This window comes from Microcaecilia unicolor, chromosome 7 (assembly GCF_901765095.1).
Source record: "Microcaecilia unicolor chromosome 7, aMicUni1.1, whole genome shotgun sequence".
Taxonomy (NCBI): domain Eukaryota; kingdom Metazoa; phylum Chordata; class Amphibia; order Gymnophiona; family Siphonopidae; genus Microcaecilia; species Microcaecilia unicolor.
Genome location: NC_044037.1, coordinates 218,246,710 through 218,266,513, shown reverse-complemented (window position 1 = coordinate 218,266,513; position 19,804 = coordinate 218,246,710). Strand labels below are relative to the sequence as shown.

At 38.8% G+C, this 19,804-nt stretch overlaps 1 protein-coding gene across 1 annotated transcript in view; it reads right to left on the bottom strand.

Annotated features, from left to right (window-relative positions):
- Nucleotides 1–19,804, bottom strand: part of TTN (titin) — a 470,266-nt gene that overhangs the window by 22,392 nt on the left and 428,070 nt on the right. Inside the window, exons 274-294 of the mRNA XM_030210848.1 lie at nt 18,850–19,137; nt 18,459–18,758; nt 18,052–18,354; nt 16,721–17,026; nt 14,844–16,610; nt 14,437–14,730; nt 12,325–12,612; nt 11,928–12,227; nt 9,775–11,841; nt 9,370–9,672; nt 8,416–8,721; nt 8,026–8,316; nt 7,633–7,932; nt 7,233–7,538; nt 5,304–5,609; nt 4,928–5,209; nt 4,244–4,837; nt 3,865–4,152; nt 3,475–3,774; nt 2,083–2,385; nt 626–928 (exon numbers count right to left, since the gene is read on the bottom strand). Coding sequence (XP_030066708.1) covers nt 626–928; nt 2,083–2,385; nt 3,475–3,774; nt 3,865–4,152; nt 4,244–4,837; nt 4,928–5,209; nt 5,304–5,609; nt 7,233–7,538; nt 7,633–7,932; nt 8,026–8,316; nt 8,416–8,721; nt 9,370–9,672; nt 9,775–11,841; nt 11,928–12,227; nt 12,325–12,612; nt 14,437–14,730; nt 14,844–16,610; nt 16,721–17,026; nt 18,052–18,354; nt 18,459–18,758; nt 18,850–19,137 — 9,795 coding nt within the window. The remainder of the gene's footprint in view (nt 1–625; nt 929–2,082; nt 2,386–3,474; nt 3,775–3,864; nt 4,153–4,243; nt 4,838–4,927; nt 5,210–5,303; nt 5,610–7,232; nt 7,539–7,632; nt 7,933–8,025; nt 8,317–8,415; nt 8,722–9,369; nt 9,673–9,774; nt 11,842–11,927; nt 12,228–12,324; nt 12,613–14,436; nt 14,731–14,843; nt 16,611–16,720; nt 17,027–18,051; nt 18,355–18,458; nt 18,759–18,849; nt 19,138–19,804) is intronic.

Sequence of the window (19,804 nt, the reverse complement as noted above, 5' to 3'; positions counted from 1 at the left end):
GATAGAGAAGCTGGTGGCACCTTATAGACTAAGGTTTACAAAGGCGCATTAGGCATGTAGCATGTACCAAAATGAGACTACCGCCAGGCTACCATGCTCCCGGCAGTAATTTCAGCTATGGTGTGCGCCCATAGCAACTGGATGATTTATTTACTCCCACGTGTGGCGTTTCTGGCAGTAATCGGCAGTTGGCGCGTGCCAACTAATCACCACGTGTGTAATGTGTGAGCCCTTACCGCTAGATTAATAGGTGGTGTTACGGGCTCAGGCTGGTTTTAGGCATGCACTGGTTTCAGTTTTACCGCATGCTCTTTTCCTATCCCATTAAAAAAAGCCCTTTTGTGCAGACGCAGTAAAAACTGGCCCGGCACATGCCCAAAACACGCTCCTACACTACCACAGGCCACTTTTTACTGTGGCTTAGTAACAGGACCCCTAACTGATTTAATTAGGTGTAACCTTTCAAGGATATGAGTCCATGTTATGTGAAGAAGCAGACGCTTGTCCTCACAATCTCATGTCTAAATAGACTGGTTAGACCATAAGATTCCACCAACCTCTATCATTTTTGCTACTAACTCTGTGGAACATTCCTTCTACTGAAAAGCTATAGTATATATCTTACCAAGCATTTCTGTTACTTTTACTGTTCCAGGTACATCAGAAGGTTCGCCGGGTCCACCAGCATTACATGCTAGTACACGGAATCTATATTCAGCGCCTTGTGGTAGATGTGTAAGAGTGTATTCACAAATCTTGGTTGGAGTAGTATTACATTTAGTCCATTCATACTGATCAACTTTTTGCATTTCAATCAAGTAACCAGTGACTTTAGAACCTCCCTCTTCTTCTGGTGGACTCCAGGCCAGTGAAACAGTAGTTCTTGTAGTATCTGTAACCCTTGGATTCTGAGGCTTGCCTGGAGGAGCTGAAATAGATGACAGGATGAAATATTACATGAATTTTAAAGTTTTTCTCATTTTTCTAATATGTTAAAAGTCAAAATAATGGAGGATGATATAATCTGCATTATGAAGTATAGGATTTTTGCCCTTTGATTCTGCATAGTTAATTTATGCAGTGAAAAGATCCCTCTACAGGAAGACATTCTGTAAATTGAAAATAAAATATCTTTGCAGTTGTACACACCAGACATATAAGAATCACAAGTCAGTTTATAATTTAGGGGGCCTCATTGTCATATATAACACTAGGGGGTCCTTTTACGACACTGCAGCAAAAGGGGACCTGTGCTGGTGTCGGCGTGTGTTTTTGATGCACGCTGAGGCCCCCTTTTATCACAGTGGGTAAAAGGCAGGTTTCCCTTTTCTTAAAGAAAGGGCCATGTGGCAAATGAACCACTTTCTGCGCAGCCATTTCAGGGGGGAAGCACTTACTGCCACCCATTGAGGTGGCGGTAAGGGCTCCCACAGTAACCTTGCGGTAACTGGGCAGCACGTGACACTGCCTGATTACCGCCGGGTACATACCAGCGCTACAAAAATTGAAATATTTTTGCAGTGCCAGAAATGGCATGTCCTGGGGGAGGGAACTACTGCTGGGCTGCTGTGGTAGCCTGGTGGTACTTCCCTTTTAGTGAGTGGTAAGCCCGCATTGGGCTTACCGCCATTTCGTAAAAGGGCCCCTAGATAGCTATCTGGCTGCCGTCAACTGAATTAGACTTGGATATTCAGTGCCAGCCACTATCCAGATAGCAGCACTGAATATTGACAGTGCCCAGATAATGCCCAGCTCTGCCACTGTTCCAGTCCCAAACCAACCCCGTGTAGTGCTGAGGTGGTTTGTGCTGATATTCTAGTTAAATGCTGCTGAATATCAGCACAAGAGCTGGTCAGCAGGATGTAACTGGGTAGGAACCCTCTTACTCAGTTAAATTCCATTTAATATTGACCCTTATTTTTTTTTTTACAAATAGTAAAAAAAAAAAGTTGGTCTGAATATTCATTTAAATTACTCAATAACATTTTCTGAGATTTAAATCTCCAAACTTGTATGTGAAACTTATAAACTATCAGAAAAGCACATCTATAAATATTTTAGTATGCATTTCAAGTCATTTACCAATTGGATCCATGGCAACAGTAGGTTTAGAAGGACGACTTGGTTTGCCTTCACCTCTTGCATTTATGGCTGTGACACGATGTTCATATTCTAGACCTTCAACAAGTCCAGTGGAACGATATCGGGTCATAGTCACTGGTACTTTGTTTGCACGAACCCATCTCTCTGCTCTAACTTCTTTGCGCTCCACAATGTAACCAACAATATGTGAACCACCATCATCTTCTGGTGGATGCCAAGTAAGTGTCATGCCATCACGAGAGGCATCAAACACATGTAGAGTGTCTGGAGGACCAGGGATACCTGTAACAAATTTTGTAAGTTGATTATTAGAAATGACTATGGAAACAAAATGCAGATTTGCACTTGAAGGGCTAACACTATTGAAACAAAAATCTAATTTTTATATATCTATATATATATGTTTTTGAAAATGTTTCCCAGAGATACATATATATTGTATTTTAAAGTAGTACACTAATGATAGAAAATCTTTTATTGTTAACATGAGCAACAGTAACAGAAGGTTTTACTATCTATATATTATTTAAACTATTGATTTGTGGTCTTATATGAATGTTATAAATAAGTCTTTAAATCAGATTTTCATAAACTCTGAGAGTAATAGTGGTCAACACAAACTTGCTTTGAATTCTTGTAAAAATCATATACTACAACACGAAAAGATCAGCACGAAAATTAATAGTTTCTGGAGCTCAAACTCAAGAGATATCTCCAGTAATTTTAATGTGTAGGCTTTTGCGTATAGAACAAAAAATATATTCTACAAGAAATAAGTTGATAATGTATTAGAAGTAGCATAAGGCACGTAAGCCAGTAGTCTCCAGTTGTGAGCCAGATAATGCATTTTGGAGAGTTGTTAAAGTGAATCAACAAGAGAGCAGAAGTAAACCCCTAAAGGTCCACAAAACAGAAACAAAAAGAAGAAAGGGGTAGACCAATGTGATTCCAAAGCCAAGTGGTTTATTGATGAATAATGGCTAAAAGTGACTTGACGTTGATGTGTCTATTTGAAATGCTATTTACCTAAGCTCAATCCGTCAGCACCTTTGATGCTGTTTTAGTGGACATATGTTCTTCATTTGTGGCTGAAAAATATATGCTTGATTCCTGAGGTAGGCGCATCAGGTGCCAAAATGCAGGACTGCGTCGAGTCACTTTTAGCCATCATATGAGTTTTAAAGTGAAACATTCAGCTCATTTGTTTATTAATGAGCAGCTAGTTAAAAAGTAAGAAATGTGCTGTGAACTCCAAATGGATATGTATAGCATAAGTGATTCATAGTCTAGTTACTTAGAAAAATATGTGTATGTACACTAAGAATATGCAAATTATTCCAGACTTATATATAAAACAGAAAAAAAACTCACTGATACGACTCCTGCATTCTACAATCTCAGACTGTAAGTATGATCCAATTCCAAAACGATTTGTGGCAGCAACACGGAACACATATTCAGTGCCTTCAGTAAGTCTTGTGTACTTGAATGTTGTTCTTGTTACTGATTCAGAAACTGGAAGCCATCCAGGTCGATGAGCATCTCGTTGTTCTGCCACATAGCCACTAATTGTAGCCCCTCCATCCTTCTCAGGTGGATCCCAGGAAATTGTTACAGAGGTGGCATCAATTTCATCAATTCTGATGGGTCCAGTAGGAGGCCCAGGTTTGTCTATGCAAAAATAAAAAGAATTTAGGTGAAGCAATGATTTTTTAAACATTTTGTATTGAAGATAGGAAGATCCTAGTATTAACATCTTACCAAGTATAACAACTTTTATTGTTTCAGTAGCGGTTCCAGATGTATTCTTAAGTTCAAGCATGTATTCTCCAGTATCATTTATTGTGGTCTCACGCACACTTAATTTAGTTACTTTAATAGTGGTTTCAATCTTAATGCGTTCAGTTTCTCTTATCTTAGAACCAGCAAAGTACCAAGAAACAGCTGGAGGTGGACGACCACTAATTGGAATAGTCAATTCTATAGGTCTGCCAGCTGGTACATGAACAGTCTTTTGAGGTATTCCAGCTAGATCAATTGAAGGCATCCCTATATAAAGAAAAGCATACACATCAAATTAGTATAATCCCAATCAAGATAAACCATATTTCCTAAACAGATCTCTATCTGTTCCACATACCTTTTCGTTCTTCTACAGTCACTGCTGTGATAGTTTCTCTTGGTTCTGACACACCCTTCTGGTTTTGTGCTCTTACTCTAAATAAGTACTGTTCACCCTCATTAAGTGAGATGATAGTGTGCTCAAGGACTGTGGGCTTTAGTGCTGCAGCTTTCATCCATCTTTCTGTGCCAGCTTTGCAGGCTTCAATAACATAGCCAGTAAGTCTGCTGCCACCATCATGCAAAGGTTTCTCCCATGCAAGTGATACAGTTGATTTAGTAGTATCCACAACATCCAGCTTCTGAGGCACCATGGGAACCTCTGACACCAAAACTGCATCAGATATTTCACAAGGTTCACCAATACCATAAATATTTTCTGGCAGTACTCTAAAGTAATACATAGTTCCTTCTATAAGTCCACTGATTCTGTAAATGGTCTTGCTACACTTGGTGGTTACTGTCTTAAATGCCCGTAGAGCAGCTTCACGTCTCTCAATTATATAGTTGTTGACTGGTGCTCCACCATCAATAGCAGGAACATCCCAGGTAATTGTCACTGAATCTCTAGAGACCTCCTTAACTTTCATAGAGCCACACGGACCAGGTGTATCTGAAACAAAAAGGTTGTCTTTATAATTTCCTGATCTTATAATAAAAACAAAATCAAAATGAATTCAGACCATTCCAGAATTTTACATACCAAATACTTTGACAACGATAGTGGCTGATTTTTTGCCAGACTGGTTTTCAGCTTCAATTGTATACTTTCCAGCATCATATCGATTAACTTTATCAACTATGAGCAACGTGTAGCTGTCGGTTGTGTCAATAATACCACGGTTGGCAAGATCAACACCTTGTTTGTTCCATGTAATAACAGGAGAAGGTCTTCCAGAGAAAGACACCATGAGGCGTAAAGAACCACCTGCTCTGACTGTAACGGTTTTCTTCAGATCATCAGCGAGCTCAAGGGCTGGTATTTCTAGAAAAAAAAAATTCATAAAACATATTTTTTGTGTGCTATGTTGATTAGGAATAAAATAATCTTGTTACACTGCTCAAGATGTTCTTATTACCTATTCTTTCCACAGGTTCAATTGCTGCAGAGGATTCACTGTATTCACTCAAACCATTAATATTAACAGCAGCAACTCTGAAGAAGTATTTCTTACTAGTCTGAAGTTCAGTTAAAGTATATTCAGGATTTCTAAGAGTAGCAGTAGTGTGTGGCCTATACCACTGTTCAACGCCTTCTTCTTTCATTTCAAGAACATAGCCTATGATGTCAGTACCACCATCGTACATTGGCTTTGTCCATGCTAAGCTAATACTGTGCTTTGTTGTATCCACAACTCTTGGAGCAGAAGGTGCAGCAGAAGTATCTTAAAAAAATAAAAAAAAGAAGAAAATGTGATACACTCATCCAAATTTATGCAGGCTTGATAAACATGTTTTGTTATTATTACACAAATACTTGACAGTTATTATTATGCAAACAAATCTAGAGGATATGAATTGAGATTGCAGGGAATTAGATGTAGGACTAACATCAGGAAAGTTTTATAGCATAGGTTCCAGACATAGTAACAAAGTAAATGATGGCAGATAAAGAACTGTATGGTTCATCTAGTCTGCCTTTCCATGCAGCTTACACTCCTCTATGCCTTAGTTAGCCTTGCACTTGTCACTCCATACAGGTTACACCTCTCTATGCCTTGTTTAATTGTGAAGGTCATTTACATTTTGCTTTGATTCCAACCTCTTTCTATGTAGGGATCGTCTGTGGTTTTGAATTGTCACTGTTTTTATTTATTTAAAATATTTATAGACCCCTCTATCCTACTGATCTAATATTTGATCCCTCCGCCTCCCCTGGGAGGGCATTCCAGGTATCCACCACCCTTCTCAGAAAAAACAAGTATTTCAAAAACACGATGATACGTTGGTTATATGTATTTACAAATGACTTCAACAATCTCCTCCTTTTAAAACTTGATCAGAACTCATTCCAGCCTCTGTAGTTGTCATTACAACAAGGAAATCTTAAGAATATCTTCTACTGTTCATTCCCACTTCCCTTCTTACTGTACATACATGGTGGCAATATTTTTGGACTTCACTTGGAAGCTCTAAACTTCCCAATAAATGCCACTGATATGATATCCGGCTCATGCGTCTGGACTCTGAATACTACCTCTGTAACCTTCTCATACTCAGTCAGCATTTAAGGAACAGAGTTTTGGAGACAAAATATGATTTCTAGCAACACCAGGAATGCTTTTACTAGTTGGCATTCAGCTTTGTTTTCAAATTGCTATTTTTGTATATAATGGTGGTGCTCATGGGGCATGATTACCATTTTTATGCTATTTATTTTAGCATTGATATGACTCTCTAAATCAGGGCATACTACACCAAATTTCATACAGGTATGTCCCTGTGCAAAAAAATGCTTACAAACAGGCATCTGGAGACACAGGAAATAACGCCTATGGTTATTAAAGTGCACTTCAGCATTAGCATATGCTATTACTGTCAATACAGATTTTACCACAGGTTCCATTTTATGCAGTAAGACTTAGTTACTAACAACATTGTTAACATTCATTAGGAGTTCTAGCAGAAAGTGATTTGACTAAGGTCTCAAGCAATATTATTAGGAGACGCAGAATTTAAACCCTGCTCTCCTGCTTCTTAGCCCATTACTCTAATCATTATGAGCCAGGTTTAGATATATTTATTCAGATTTAGCTCATGTCTTTTATTGGTAGTGCAAGGCAAGTTACATTCAGGTATATTAAGTATAAGGTATAGAATTAGGAGACCTATTGCTTATCCCTAGAAATGAGTTAGGAGACATATAGACCACTGTTGAAGACAGGATGTTGGGCTTGATGGACCTTGCTCTGATTAGGTATGGCTTTTCATATGTTCAGTAAGGTACCAAATCTGAGAAAAAGCTGAACTTTTTCTAATGCTTGTCATGAGATATTAAGAAAACTTACATGTTGGCTCTTTGCAGAGGATACAGTGTGAAGCATCACTAGGTTCACTGTTACCGGCAGCATTTACAGCACTAACACGGAATTGATATTCACTTCCTTCTAGTAAACCAGTAACTTTCAATCTTGTATCATAGACAGTAAAGTCTCTGTTGACTCGTGTCCAGCGCACACTCTTCTTTTCACGTTTATCTACAAGATAGGTGCTAATCTCGCTACCACCATCTGATTCTGGTTTAAGCCACTCAATGATGATGAATTCCTTGCCCACGCCTACTGCCTCAGGTTGACCAGGTGGTGACGGAATAGCTGTTAAAAAAGGTATACAAAATAGTTATCAGAAAAATAAACTCCTCCAACTCTCCAAATTCTGACCCATGTATGCAGAAAATTGATCACTTACTGAAATAGTTTCTTGCAATGACAGGTTCTGATTCAGTTGCAACACCAGTTCCATACTTGTTCACTGCTCTCACACGGAATATATATTCATTATTCTTAATGAGTCTTGTGACGACACATGATAGTGTTTGGCATTCAGGCTCCACAATAGCCCAGTTGAGCCTGCTAGTCTCACGTCGTTCTACAAAATAATGAGTAATCTCTGCACCTCCATCTTCCAGAGGACGGTTCCATGCTAGAGTGCACTTCTCCTCTGTTACTCTGCTGACAGTAATTTTGCCTTCGCATGCCCCAGGTGAATCTGAAAACGAGTGAATAAACATAATAAATATGTTACTTTTCTGTTATTACTGTGAAGAGTGCAAAATGGGCATCACAAACTGATAATACATACCAAGTACTTTGACAAGGACAGAAACTGTTTTTACTCCACTAGCATTTTTAACGGTTAATGTATATTTTCCAGAATCATTTCTGTCACAGTACTTAACGATGGCAATGGCACGTTTAGTAGTGTACTGCAGAGAAATCTTTTCAGAAGGATCTAATTCTCTATCTCCCTTGGACCAGAAGACCTTTGGTTCTGGTTTTCCACCAATTGCTGCATCAAGAACAAGATCAGATCCAGCTCTAATAGTTACAATATCTCCATGTAACCTGTAGTCAAGCTCAGCTTTGGGTGGTGCTGTAAAAAATGAAGCAGACATAAAAACACAGTTTTAGCATTGAATAGATGTCAAGGACAGAAAAGCTTTTTGAATGAGTTCATATGAAATACACCTACAGTATTCATCGTTACAAGTGACTGGGCCAGTTGATTCTGATGGAGCACTAATTACACCAATAGCATTCTTGGCCAGTATGCGGAATTCATATGTATCTCCTTCACTAAGAGCTGTCACAGTAAAGAAAGTGTCCGACACTATGGTGTAATTGCATTTCAGCCAACGGCCATTTCCAGTCTCACTGTATGGCTTGCGTTCTATGATATATCCAATAACTTTGCTGCCACCATCATAAAGAGGTACAGACCAGCTCAATGATACTGTAGATCTGGAGACATCTGTTACTTCTGGTCTCCCTGGAGGATCTGTAAAAGTAATGTGTAAAAATAAAAAGCTAGTTCTATTTTCTTATTTATGAACCATATATTCTATTAGCTATACATGGTAATTTTTCCCTAGGTACATATTTAAAAAATTGACATTTTGGTATATGTCCTATATCCTTGTAAAGACTACTGATTGTTTTGTTAACTTCTCAGAATTATGAAGCATTATACTAAAATGCAGATTTTGACTAGTTTGTCTAGGGATATCCAAATCAGGACATAAACAATTTTACAACTATTTCACAAAAGGCTTGCCGAACATGGAGCCTTCTGTAAAATATCTATAAGGCCTCAAGAAATACAGATGGACTTTGTTGCAGTGACACACATTCAAAAAAAGAACAGCATCCTTTGAGATTTTGAACACGCAAATGCTGGTGCTTACATGTGTAAAAAGTGATTTTGCAACCTATGTATGTAGGTTCCACACAGTAAATGCCAGATTTTATCAAACTTGGAGGGCTAACTGATATATTTTTGACCTATCATACTAATATTCTAAAAAGAACAGTAGGCACCTTCTTTTTTTTAGAATAGTCTCCAAAGAGGCACATTCTTGGAGCTTAAAAATAGGCATCCCTTCATAGAATTACTTTCTCGATGTATGTTTTTACAGCTTACACTTACCAACTGGGTTCTGAGCCATTACAGGTCTTGAAGCTTCACTGGCTTTGCTGACTCCAGCAGCATTCAGTGCATAGACTCTAAACTGATATTCCAGTCCCTCAACCAGTCCTGAGACTTTGTAGTTGCATTCATAACATGGTATTTTGTTGTCTTTGACCCAAAGGATGGTATTACGCTCCTTCTTTTCAACCCAATATCCATTAACTTTGCTGCCACCATCATGGTATGGTTCCTCCCAACGAATGGACATGGCATTGGCAGACACAGAGTACACTTCTGGTCTAGTAGGTGGACTTGGTGGAACTAATGGCAAAGAATAAAAAAAAATACAAGTTAATTAATTGTCATTAATTGAATAAGATAGAAAAAATATACACATTCTTAAAATACAGATTATTTTCTTACTAAAAGGATGCTCTGCCACCACAGGCGAAGATTCCAAAGGCTTGCTTACTCCAAATCTGTTTTCTGAGCTTACACGGAAAGTATACTCCATATATTTGGTAAGATGAGTGACTTTGATCTGTGTACGTGTAACACTGGAATTAACAAGCTGCCAAGACGTAGTACCAGATTCACGTTTTTCAACTATGTAGTTTGAAATTTCAGTTCCTCCATCATCTTCAGGTTCTTTCCATGATAAGACACATGACTCAGCAGAAACAGATGAAATATCAACAGGACCAGTGACTGGACCAGGCCTTCCTATTACAATTACCGTGACAGCAAATGTTTTCACACCAGCTGTGTTTTCTAGGGTTAGGTAATATTTACCAGAATCACCTCTCATGCTGTCTTTAACAGTCAGAGTAGTTCTCTCTTTTGTTGACTTTATGCTTACTCTGTCAGTTTCCTTAAGCCTCATTTCTTCTAGTTTCCATGTAATCTTAGGAGCTGGACGGCCACTAATTGGTATATCAATGGTAAAGTTTTTTCCAGCTTTGCAAGTTATGAGTTGCCTAGTAATTCCACTGAGATCTGCTGTTGGCTCAATCTGTGGTTCCTTAATAATAACAGATGAGAAGGCCTCTCTTGGCTCACTATAACCAGCATCGTTCCTTGCTTTTACACGGAATTCATATTCAGTATTCTCTGTAAGATTGTTAATTGTTAATGTAAGTTGTTTTGTTTCACCAGCTTCGATCCAACGGTCAGATGCCTTTTGTTTCATTTCAATGAGATAATCAGTTATACGGCTACCACCATCATGTTCAGGTTTAAGCCAAGCTAAAGTTGCAGAAGATCTAGTTGTATCAATGACATCCAGTCTCTTCGGTGGTGCAGGCTCTTCTGTAGCTACAACTGGCTCTGGTGTTTCATATGGCTCACCAACACCATATTCATTTTCTGCAGCAACACGGAAAAAGTATGGGGCAGCTTCTGCAAGATCTGTAACTTTAAAGATCTGGCGAGTGCATTTTCCACTGACCTCTTGCCAGCTACGTCGACTTGCTTCTCGTTTCTCTATGACGTAATGATGAATGCGTGCGCCTCCGTCATTTGCAGGAGCATCCCACAATAAAGTAATTGATCCTCTGGTCACATCTTTAAATGTAAGAGGACCTGGAGGACCAGGGGTATCCTGCACTTTGACAGTAAATGTAATAGACTTGCTACCACTGTTGTTTTCTACAGTGAGGGTATATTTACCAGCATCATATCTGTTGCAGTTCTCTACAGTCAGAGTACTAAATGTTGCAGTTGTATGAATGTCAGCACGCAAGCTAAGGTCAGAATCTGCTTTGGTCCAGGTGGCAGTGGGAATAGGTCTGCCTTGGAAAGCAATAAAAAGACGAATAGTTCCTCCAGCTCTAACGATATGGGTCTGTTTGAAGTTAGTATCAATATCAATTTCAGGGGATGTCAGTCTGTCTGCTGTTTGAACTGGAGCAGGAATTTCACAGCTTTCTCCTCTGCCTGCTCCATTAACTGCTGAAACACGGAATCTGTATTCTTCACCTGCCTCTAACTCTGTCACAACATATTTTGTGTTGACACAGGCTTCTGGATTAACTTTCTGCCATTCTCCCAGAGAAACTTTGGCCATTTCAATGATGTAACCAATAATTTCCATGCCTCCATCAAAAACTGGCTTAGTCCATTCTAAGCTGACAGATGTCTTTGTTGTATCAGTCACTTTGACCACAGAAGGGGCACTTGGTGGGCTCACAGGCTCTCTACATTTAACTAGCCTTGAGATGCCACTTGACGGACCTATGCCTGCATTATTTTCAGCCATAACTTGGAATTCATATTCATTGCCTTCAGTAAGGCCAGTTACTCGGAATCTTGTTTCAGTAATTGATCTTTTACTTGATACTTTAACCCAATGCATACTCTTCTTTTCTCTTCTTTCAAGAATATACTGTTTGATTTCATTTCCACCATCTGACCTTGGTCTCGCCCAGGTAAGAGTAATGCTGTCTCCAGATACATGGCTGGGTTCTGGAACACCGGGTGCCTCTGGGACAGCTGAAAAAATGAGCATAAATTAGTGAATGCCTCAAAAATGTACATAATAACTGCATGATCATATTTCTTAAAAAATACAAACTTACTGTACTGTATTTGTGCTGTAACTGGTTCAGAATCAAGGGGCCTGCCAACACCAAACTTGTTAACTGCAGAGATACGGAACTGGTACTCATTGCCTTTTATTAATTTAGTCACAGTGAAGGAACAGGCTTCACATTTATCCTCAATTAGTGCCCAAGAAATTCTGGTGGTCTCACGTTTTTCAATCGTATAATGGGTTATAGCAGCACAACCGTCATTTTCTGGAGGGATCCACCATAAGGTCAATTTCTCTCCTGTAATATTAGTGAATCTTATTGGTCCACCTATTTGCCCTGGTGAATCTGTAACAAGAAAATAGGAAAAACATAATTACATTTCTCAAATTTTCACTGAACAGTTTAAACTAGAGAATTCCTAATCAAAAAATGTGACCGGTACCTTGTACTCTCACTGTAAGGTCTGCTGTTTTGCTGCCAGAAGCATTTCTTGCTTCTACAGTATATACACCCCGATGATCACGAGATGCATCTCTAATGAAGATTGTGCTATATCCAATGACATTGTTTATTTCAATATTTGTCTTCTTGTCAATCTCTTTTCCATCTTTAAACCAGGTCACTTGAGGTACTGGGCGACCTTTTATCAAAGCTTTAACTCTAATGCTGTCCCCAGACTTGACGGTAAGACCTTCAAAGTGCTCAGCACCAAATTCAATTGAAGGTGGAACTAGAACAGATGAGGAAAATTATAAAAAAAATTTGCAAGTAGGATGCAACAGATTATCAAGTTTTCAGATTTTATTCTGTAACAGTTTTGTAAAAATAATATCTTTTTAACATTATTTTTCAAAATCTCATTAGTATAGCAAAATAATGACTTTTTACTTACTATCATAATTTGGAATAACCCAATTTTACTGGCTTATCATACTAATTATGAGATCCAAAACTGTGTACATAATATCAGGACATTACCTCTTTGGGCAGAGATTTATTGTATTTATATGATTGGCTAATTTGCTGAATGGCTGGTTTATCATTCCATATAAATGCTAAACTACCAAAATAAACATGTAATACATCTTATAAATGCAATATATCTTGTGATAGTAAGAGCTCTAACGTTAACCCGGCAGTATAAATACAGAAATAAATTTCCATAGCACCAGAAATGGCACACAATGGGGCGGAATTACCTCAGGTTGCTGCAGTATCCAGGCGGTAGTTCCAGATTGGCACGTGGCAACCCTTTAGTAATTTGAAAATACACCTCCAAGTGTGTCTTTATAAACTAGCTCCTTAGTAGGGGGGGCTTTTACAGAGTGGCAGTAAGCCCAATGCGGGCTTACCGCTTGCTGTTCCGGGACTACTGCCAACCCAACACGGCCATTGGTGGTAGTCCCTTCCCAATCACGCACCATTTCTGGGGGAAAAAGAAAAACCCCGGAAATGGCTTGAGCAGCAATAACCCGGCGGTAATTGGGAATTGCCACATGCTGCCCAGTTCCCGCTGGGTTAGCGCAGGAGCCCTTATCAAACTTAAATGGGTGGTAAGGGCTCCCCGCTGCATGGCCATGTGGTAAGAGTTCTCTTACCGCATGGCCATGTGTGTCTGGGGGCTTTTTACCCACTGTTCTAAAAAGGGCCATTTTTTACCACAGCTGAGAAAAAGGCAATTTTTTAATGGGCTGGGAAATGGGCCTGTGCTAATATTAAAACTAGTATGCATCTATTTATGGCCTGAGCTCTAACCACCACTCATTGACTTAGTGGTAGGGGCTCATGCGTTACCCACGTGGTCACCATGCAGCGTGCACCAACGTGGGCGCACTGCCGGTTACCACCAGGAATGCCCCCCTGTGGTACAAAATAGAAATGTATTTTCTACCACGGGATTTGGCATGCACCAAAATTGAAATTACCGCCAGGTACATGCACTACCCTGGTAGTAGCGCTGACTGGGCAAATGCCACCCGTGCATTAGCCTCACGCGCCTTTGTAAAAGGGCCTCTTACTGTCTTAAATTAATCATCTTCCTATAAAATTACCTCAATAGAGGGTAATTTTTTTAATTACAGGGTAAAAGTGCTATTTAAGGTGCCTATATTAAACTTAAAGAAAAGTAGATGCATACGTGTGCAATCTGCCTATGCTCTACCGAAGCACATGCCAAAATATCTGCCATCAAGCAATGCACGTACTTTTACACTGGTCGTGATTTTATACAAAGTCATTTACATGCATATGTTAACTCATATGTGCAACAATAACTAAAATATGCCCCAGTTAGGTGCTTACTGTACACCAAAAATGCACGCCCCCCCCCCCCCTTATTCAATTTTCCCTTTAATGCATCATCTTATTTTCTTTTCCATGTTTTATTGTGTTTGATTTCTATTGATAACCTTAAGAGTGGACTAACACGGCTACCACACCTTACTACCCTTTAATGCATAACTGCTTGGCTAGGTATTTTTCCTGAATTATTTTATACGTACAGCAAAATAGATAAATATAAGAAAGAGGTAGAAAAAGAGCAGATGACACTTACTGCTTTCATCTTTGGTCATAATGTAGCCAGAAGACTGGGAAGGTGGGCTGACAGTTCCCACAGCATTTCTTGCAAGAACTCTAAACTCAAATCGATCACCTGAACTAAGCCCTGTAACTGTGTATTGACATTCAGTAATATCAGTAAAGTTGCATCTCAGCCAGCGATCATTTCCTTGGCGTTTCTCAACACTATAGGCAACAATCTTGCTGCCTCCATCACGCAATGGGGGAGTCCATTTAAGTGTAACTGTTTCCCTGGTGACATCAATGTAGTCAGGTGTGCCAGGTGGATCTAAAATGAAAGAAAAGGTATGAAAATTTCAAGCAGATACATTTATATGGTTTAAATAAGGACAATTGTTTCTAGGACATGCATTCTTTATATTACAATATGTTTTTACTTACCTACTGGTGATACAGCTAAGGTAAATTTGCTTGGTTCACTAAATGGGCCAACACCAGCGCTGTTTTCAGCATATACACGGAACTGGTAATCCAGACCCTCAATAAGTCCAGTAATTCTGTATTCCCTGTTAGACAATGGTGTAGTATGAACTTTCTGCCATAATATGCTATTTCTTTCTTTCTTTTCAACATAGAATCCAGTAACTTCTGATCCACCATCATAAACTGGAGCATCCCAAGATATTGTCATTCCATCACTGGTTACATTGTACACAACTGGTTTTCCTGGTGGCCCTGGAGGTCTAAACTGGTGTTTTGCTACAATATCAGCTGAGTTGAGTGGTGGACTCACTCCATATCTATTTTCAGCCCGTACCCTAAACTGATATTCTGTTCCTTTAATTAGATTAGGAATTTTGAAGATTGTTCTTACAACACTGGAACACACCATCTTCCAATTAGTTTGAGATGTTTCACGCTTTTCGATACTATAGCATGTGATTTCTCCTCCTCCATCATCTTCAGGAGCATCCCATGAAATAACAGCACTGTCAGCTTTAATTTCATCAAATCGGATGGGTCCTTTTGGTTTAGATGGAGGTCCGAGAGTTATGACAGTAATTGAAAATGACTTTCTGGACACTGCGTTATCAAGTGTCAATGTGTATTTTCCTCCATTCTCTTTCTTCACATTTTTGATGCTTAAACTTATTTTGCCTTCAGTTTTCTTGAAACGGACCTGTTCACTTTCTTTCAGAGGAATGTTGTCTTTCAGCCAAGCTATTGTTGGTTTAGGCTTACCTTTGTAAGGTAAATCTATGTGCACATTGTGTCCAATACGCACAATGATTTGACCACCAGGAATTTCAGAAAGGTCAACATCAGGTGTTATAACATAATCTTTTACTGTAATAGGTCCAATAGAAACAGCATCACTTAATCCTTTTTCATTCTTAGCGCTTACTCTGAATTCTACAACAGAAAGTTCTTTAAGTTTTGTGACTTCAAACTCACATGCCTTGCTAATGCCAGCATGCGACCATTCATGTTCTCCTTTTAGTTTCTTTTCAAGAATGTACTCTGTGATAGAACTACCACCGTCATGATCAGGTTTGCTCCAAGTGAGTGTAACAGAAGTCTTGGTTGAATCTTTCATTTCAAGATCCTTTATAGGCCCTGGTATTTCAGAAGGCTTGACTGGCTCAATGGTGTCACAGGGTTCACCCATTCCATTTTCATTTTCTGCAATAACTCGGAAAAAGAATGACGTTTTTTCTGACAAATTGGTCAGCTTAAATGAGGTGTGAGAACATTTAGTTGTAACGGAAGACCATGCTCTCTTAGTGGCATCTCTCTTTTCAATAATATAGTTAGTAACTTGAGAGCCACCATCAATGAGAGGTGGTTCCCATACCAGTGTAACTGTGCCAAGAGATACATTTTTCACTTGCAATTTCTGGCATGCTGCTGGAGTGTCAAGCACTTTAACATTAACAAATGAAGATTTAGGTTCACCCACTCCATTTTCAATAGTAAGGACATATCTTCCTGTGTCATGGCGAGTAACTTGAGGAATGATAACTAAAGTGGATGATTCTGTGTTCTGAATGTTATATCTTGGATCATTGCTAATGTTCTTTTCTCCTTTTCTCCATGTGACGTTAGGTGTAGGTCTTCCTTTGAATGGTATTGTTATTTGTACATCTTCGCCTGCTTTTGCTATAATGGAAGTCCTGAGAGCAACATCTAGGTCAATCTCTGGCTCCTCTGAAGAAATAAAACAACAGTAATAAATAATAACAAAATAATTGCAATTTTTGAAAACAGAAATTAAAATATCAAAATTATTATTAAATATAACAATTATATGAACGCACCAAGTATATCTTTAGCCTGGGTAGGCTCAGTCATTTCAATAGGTTCTCCTTGTCCTGCACAATTTACAGCAGACACACGGAAATAGTAGTTAATCGCTGGTTTAAGATGAGACACAACATATTCAGTGGTTCTCACTTCTCCTTTGGTACTGACAACAGTCCATCCTTCTTCACTGCCTTCCCTCATTTCCACTACATAGCTGGTTATGGCACTTCCACCATCATAAACAGGTTTAGTCCAGTTAAGAGTTATAGATGATTTGGTAGAATCAACAATCTTTAGCTTACTTGGCTGCCCTGGAGGATCTGCAAAAATATATTTACAATTAGCAAAAGTAATTGCTCTCAAAACATGTTCTGGGGTTCATTTTCAAAACAGAAAAACATTAAAAAAGCAGCACAAAGTGGCAGATGGACTTTTTTTTTTGCCAAAACGTCCAAATTGCTATTTTTGAAACTCATTTTTAAGATGGTTTTCTATACAGTTCATATGCAGTGCATCCAAATCACAAGGGGGCATGTTGAGGTTGTGATCTGGGTGTTCCTAAAACTTGGATGTTTTTCTGCCATAATGGAACAAAGCAAAACCATCCGGGGCTGAAAGTTAGATGGTTTGGTCCAGGCTTTTAGCACGGTAACAATATGGCTGCAATTTCTATTTTTCCATTCATGGCATGTGCTAATTTCACAATTAGTGGATGGCCATTAGCACATGAGCCCTTACCGCCACCTATTTACTAGGCAGTAAGGGCTCCTGCGCTACTCATGCAGCACATGGCAGTTTACCTGTGCTATCCGATTAGTGCAGGGCACGCCTATTCTCTGCCTCCAAACACGCCCCCTGCACTAAATTATTTTTTAGCATGTGCTGATCCCAGAACTTCCACGAGATGCCTGAGAGCATCCAACAGTAGTGCCTTTTTAGCGTGCAGTAAGCACACGTTAGTGCTTACAGCTGCTTTGTAAAAGGGCCTCTAAATTTAGCCATTTTAAAAATTTTCTCTTAATTTTATAATATTCTTTGTGATTATGAGTATTTGATTTATTTTTATGTTTTTTGGTACTATCTCATCTTTTGAGTTACATTTTACATTGTTCTTTGTATTTATGTTATAGTATAATACTTTTTTTTTAGCATTTTTAGTGCAATCTTAGTATAAAATTGACATATACAAATCAGTTCTATCCTTAGAAAATACACAATATTTCTTTATTTTTTAATAGGATGACTGCACATGAATATGTTGTTTATTTATCATTTGAGCAACACAATAACAATGAATATTAGAAATAAAGGCAATACTAAGATATATGTATGGATCACATCTTACCAACAGGATCAGCAGCTTTGTAGAAATCGGATTCATCCGAGAATGGACCCTGCCCAGCTGCATTGATAGCACAAACTCGGAAATGATATTCAGTGCCTTCAGTAAGTCCTGTTACTTTCTGCCTAGTGTCACGAATGGACTCCTTGATGACTTTGAACCATTGTAAGCTCTTCTTCTCACGTTTTTCAAGGTAATATCCGATTACGTCACTGCCGCCATCCACAGTGGGCCTGCTCCAGGTTACTGTCATTGAATTCTTGGTAATCATTGTAGCCTCTGGCATACTAGGTGGTCCTGGTGTAACTGTGATTTTAAAAGTTGACATTAGTTTATTTCAATAATTAAAAACAACAAACAAACAAACAACAAAATATAATACTTAGTAACATTCTATGTTTTGTGCTTACCAAATGCATTTTTGGCTACAACCTGGTCAGACTCTAGTGAATCACCAATTCCATATTTGTTGACAGCTCGGACACGGAACACATACTCATTTCCCTTGATCAGTTTGGTAACAGTGATGAGACATTGCTCCAGTTTTTCAGATACTAAGGACCATACTAAACGACTTGTTTCACGTTTTTCAACAACATAGTGTGTGACCTTTGCACCCCCATCATCTGCTGTAGGATCCCACATGAAGGCAATCTTTTCAGCAGTAACTGTCTTGAACTGTATAGGTCCACCTGGAGGTCCTGGTTTGTCTGTTCAAAAGAATAAATATTTAATAAAAATCTGTGATAATTCAAATACAAAATCAAAAATTGAATACTGCCATCTTAACTAAATACATACCTAGTATTTGCAGTTTGATACTAGCTGATGCAGAACCCATGGCGTTCTTAAGCTTTACTTCATAGTGCCCAGTATCGATGCGAGCTGCATCTTTGATAATTACAGAGGCAAACTCTGTTGTATTTTCAACAGACACTTGAGCACTGGTTGTAATCTCTTTGCCATTTCTGTACCATTCAATTGCTGGTACAGGCTTTCCTGAGATGCCCACTTTAAGCTTCACTGCTGTGCCTGCTTTGAATTTGACAGTATCTGTATATTCCAGTGGTAAATCAATTTGAGGTGCACCTATAGAAAAATGAATGAAAAAAAACTGAATAAAAGCTTTTACTTTCAAATCGCATAAAAAGCTGCAGACAAAAGGCAAACACTTTTATATACAAATAATTTTGATTTGGACTGCATCTTTAGTTCAAACTAGATTCTAATACACTGCAATTTAGTACTTCAGAAATGCAAATACAGCCACCTGTGTGATGACATATATCTAATATCTTGACTGCATAGAACTTTCAAAGAGTGGAGGAGTGGCCTAGTGGTTAGGGTGGTGGACTTTGGTCCTGAGGAACTGAGTTCAATTCCCACTTCAGGCACAGGCAGCTCCTTGTGACTCTGGGCAAGTCACTTAACCCTCCATTACCCCATGTAAGCCACATTGAGCCTGCCATGAGTGGGAAAGTACAGCGTACAAATGTAACAACAAAAAAAAGAGAGGAGGAAAAGTAATATTATTACTACCTAATAAGTTCATTAAACATGTGCATAATGAGATAAAAGGCCTTTTACAAAAATAAGTAGTTTTATAATCACACAATAACACAAGCTACCATGCAGTTGTTAGAACAGTACAGTAGATCAAGCTTTACTACCTTTTCTATTAAGGGCCCCTTTTACCAAGCTGCGGCAAAAGGGAGCCAGCACTGGCGCTGGTGCACATTTTACATGTGCACTGAGG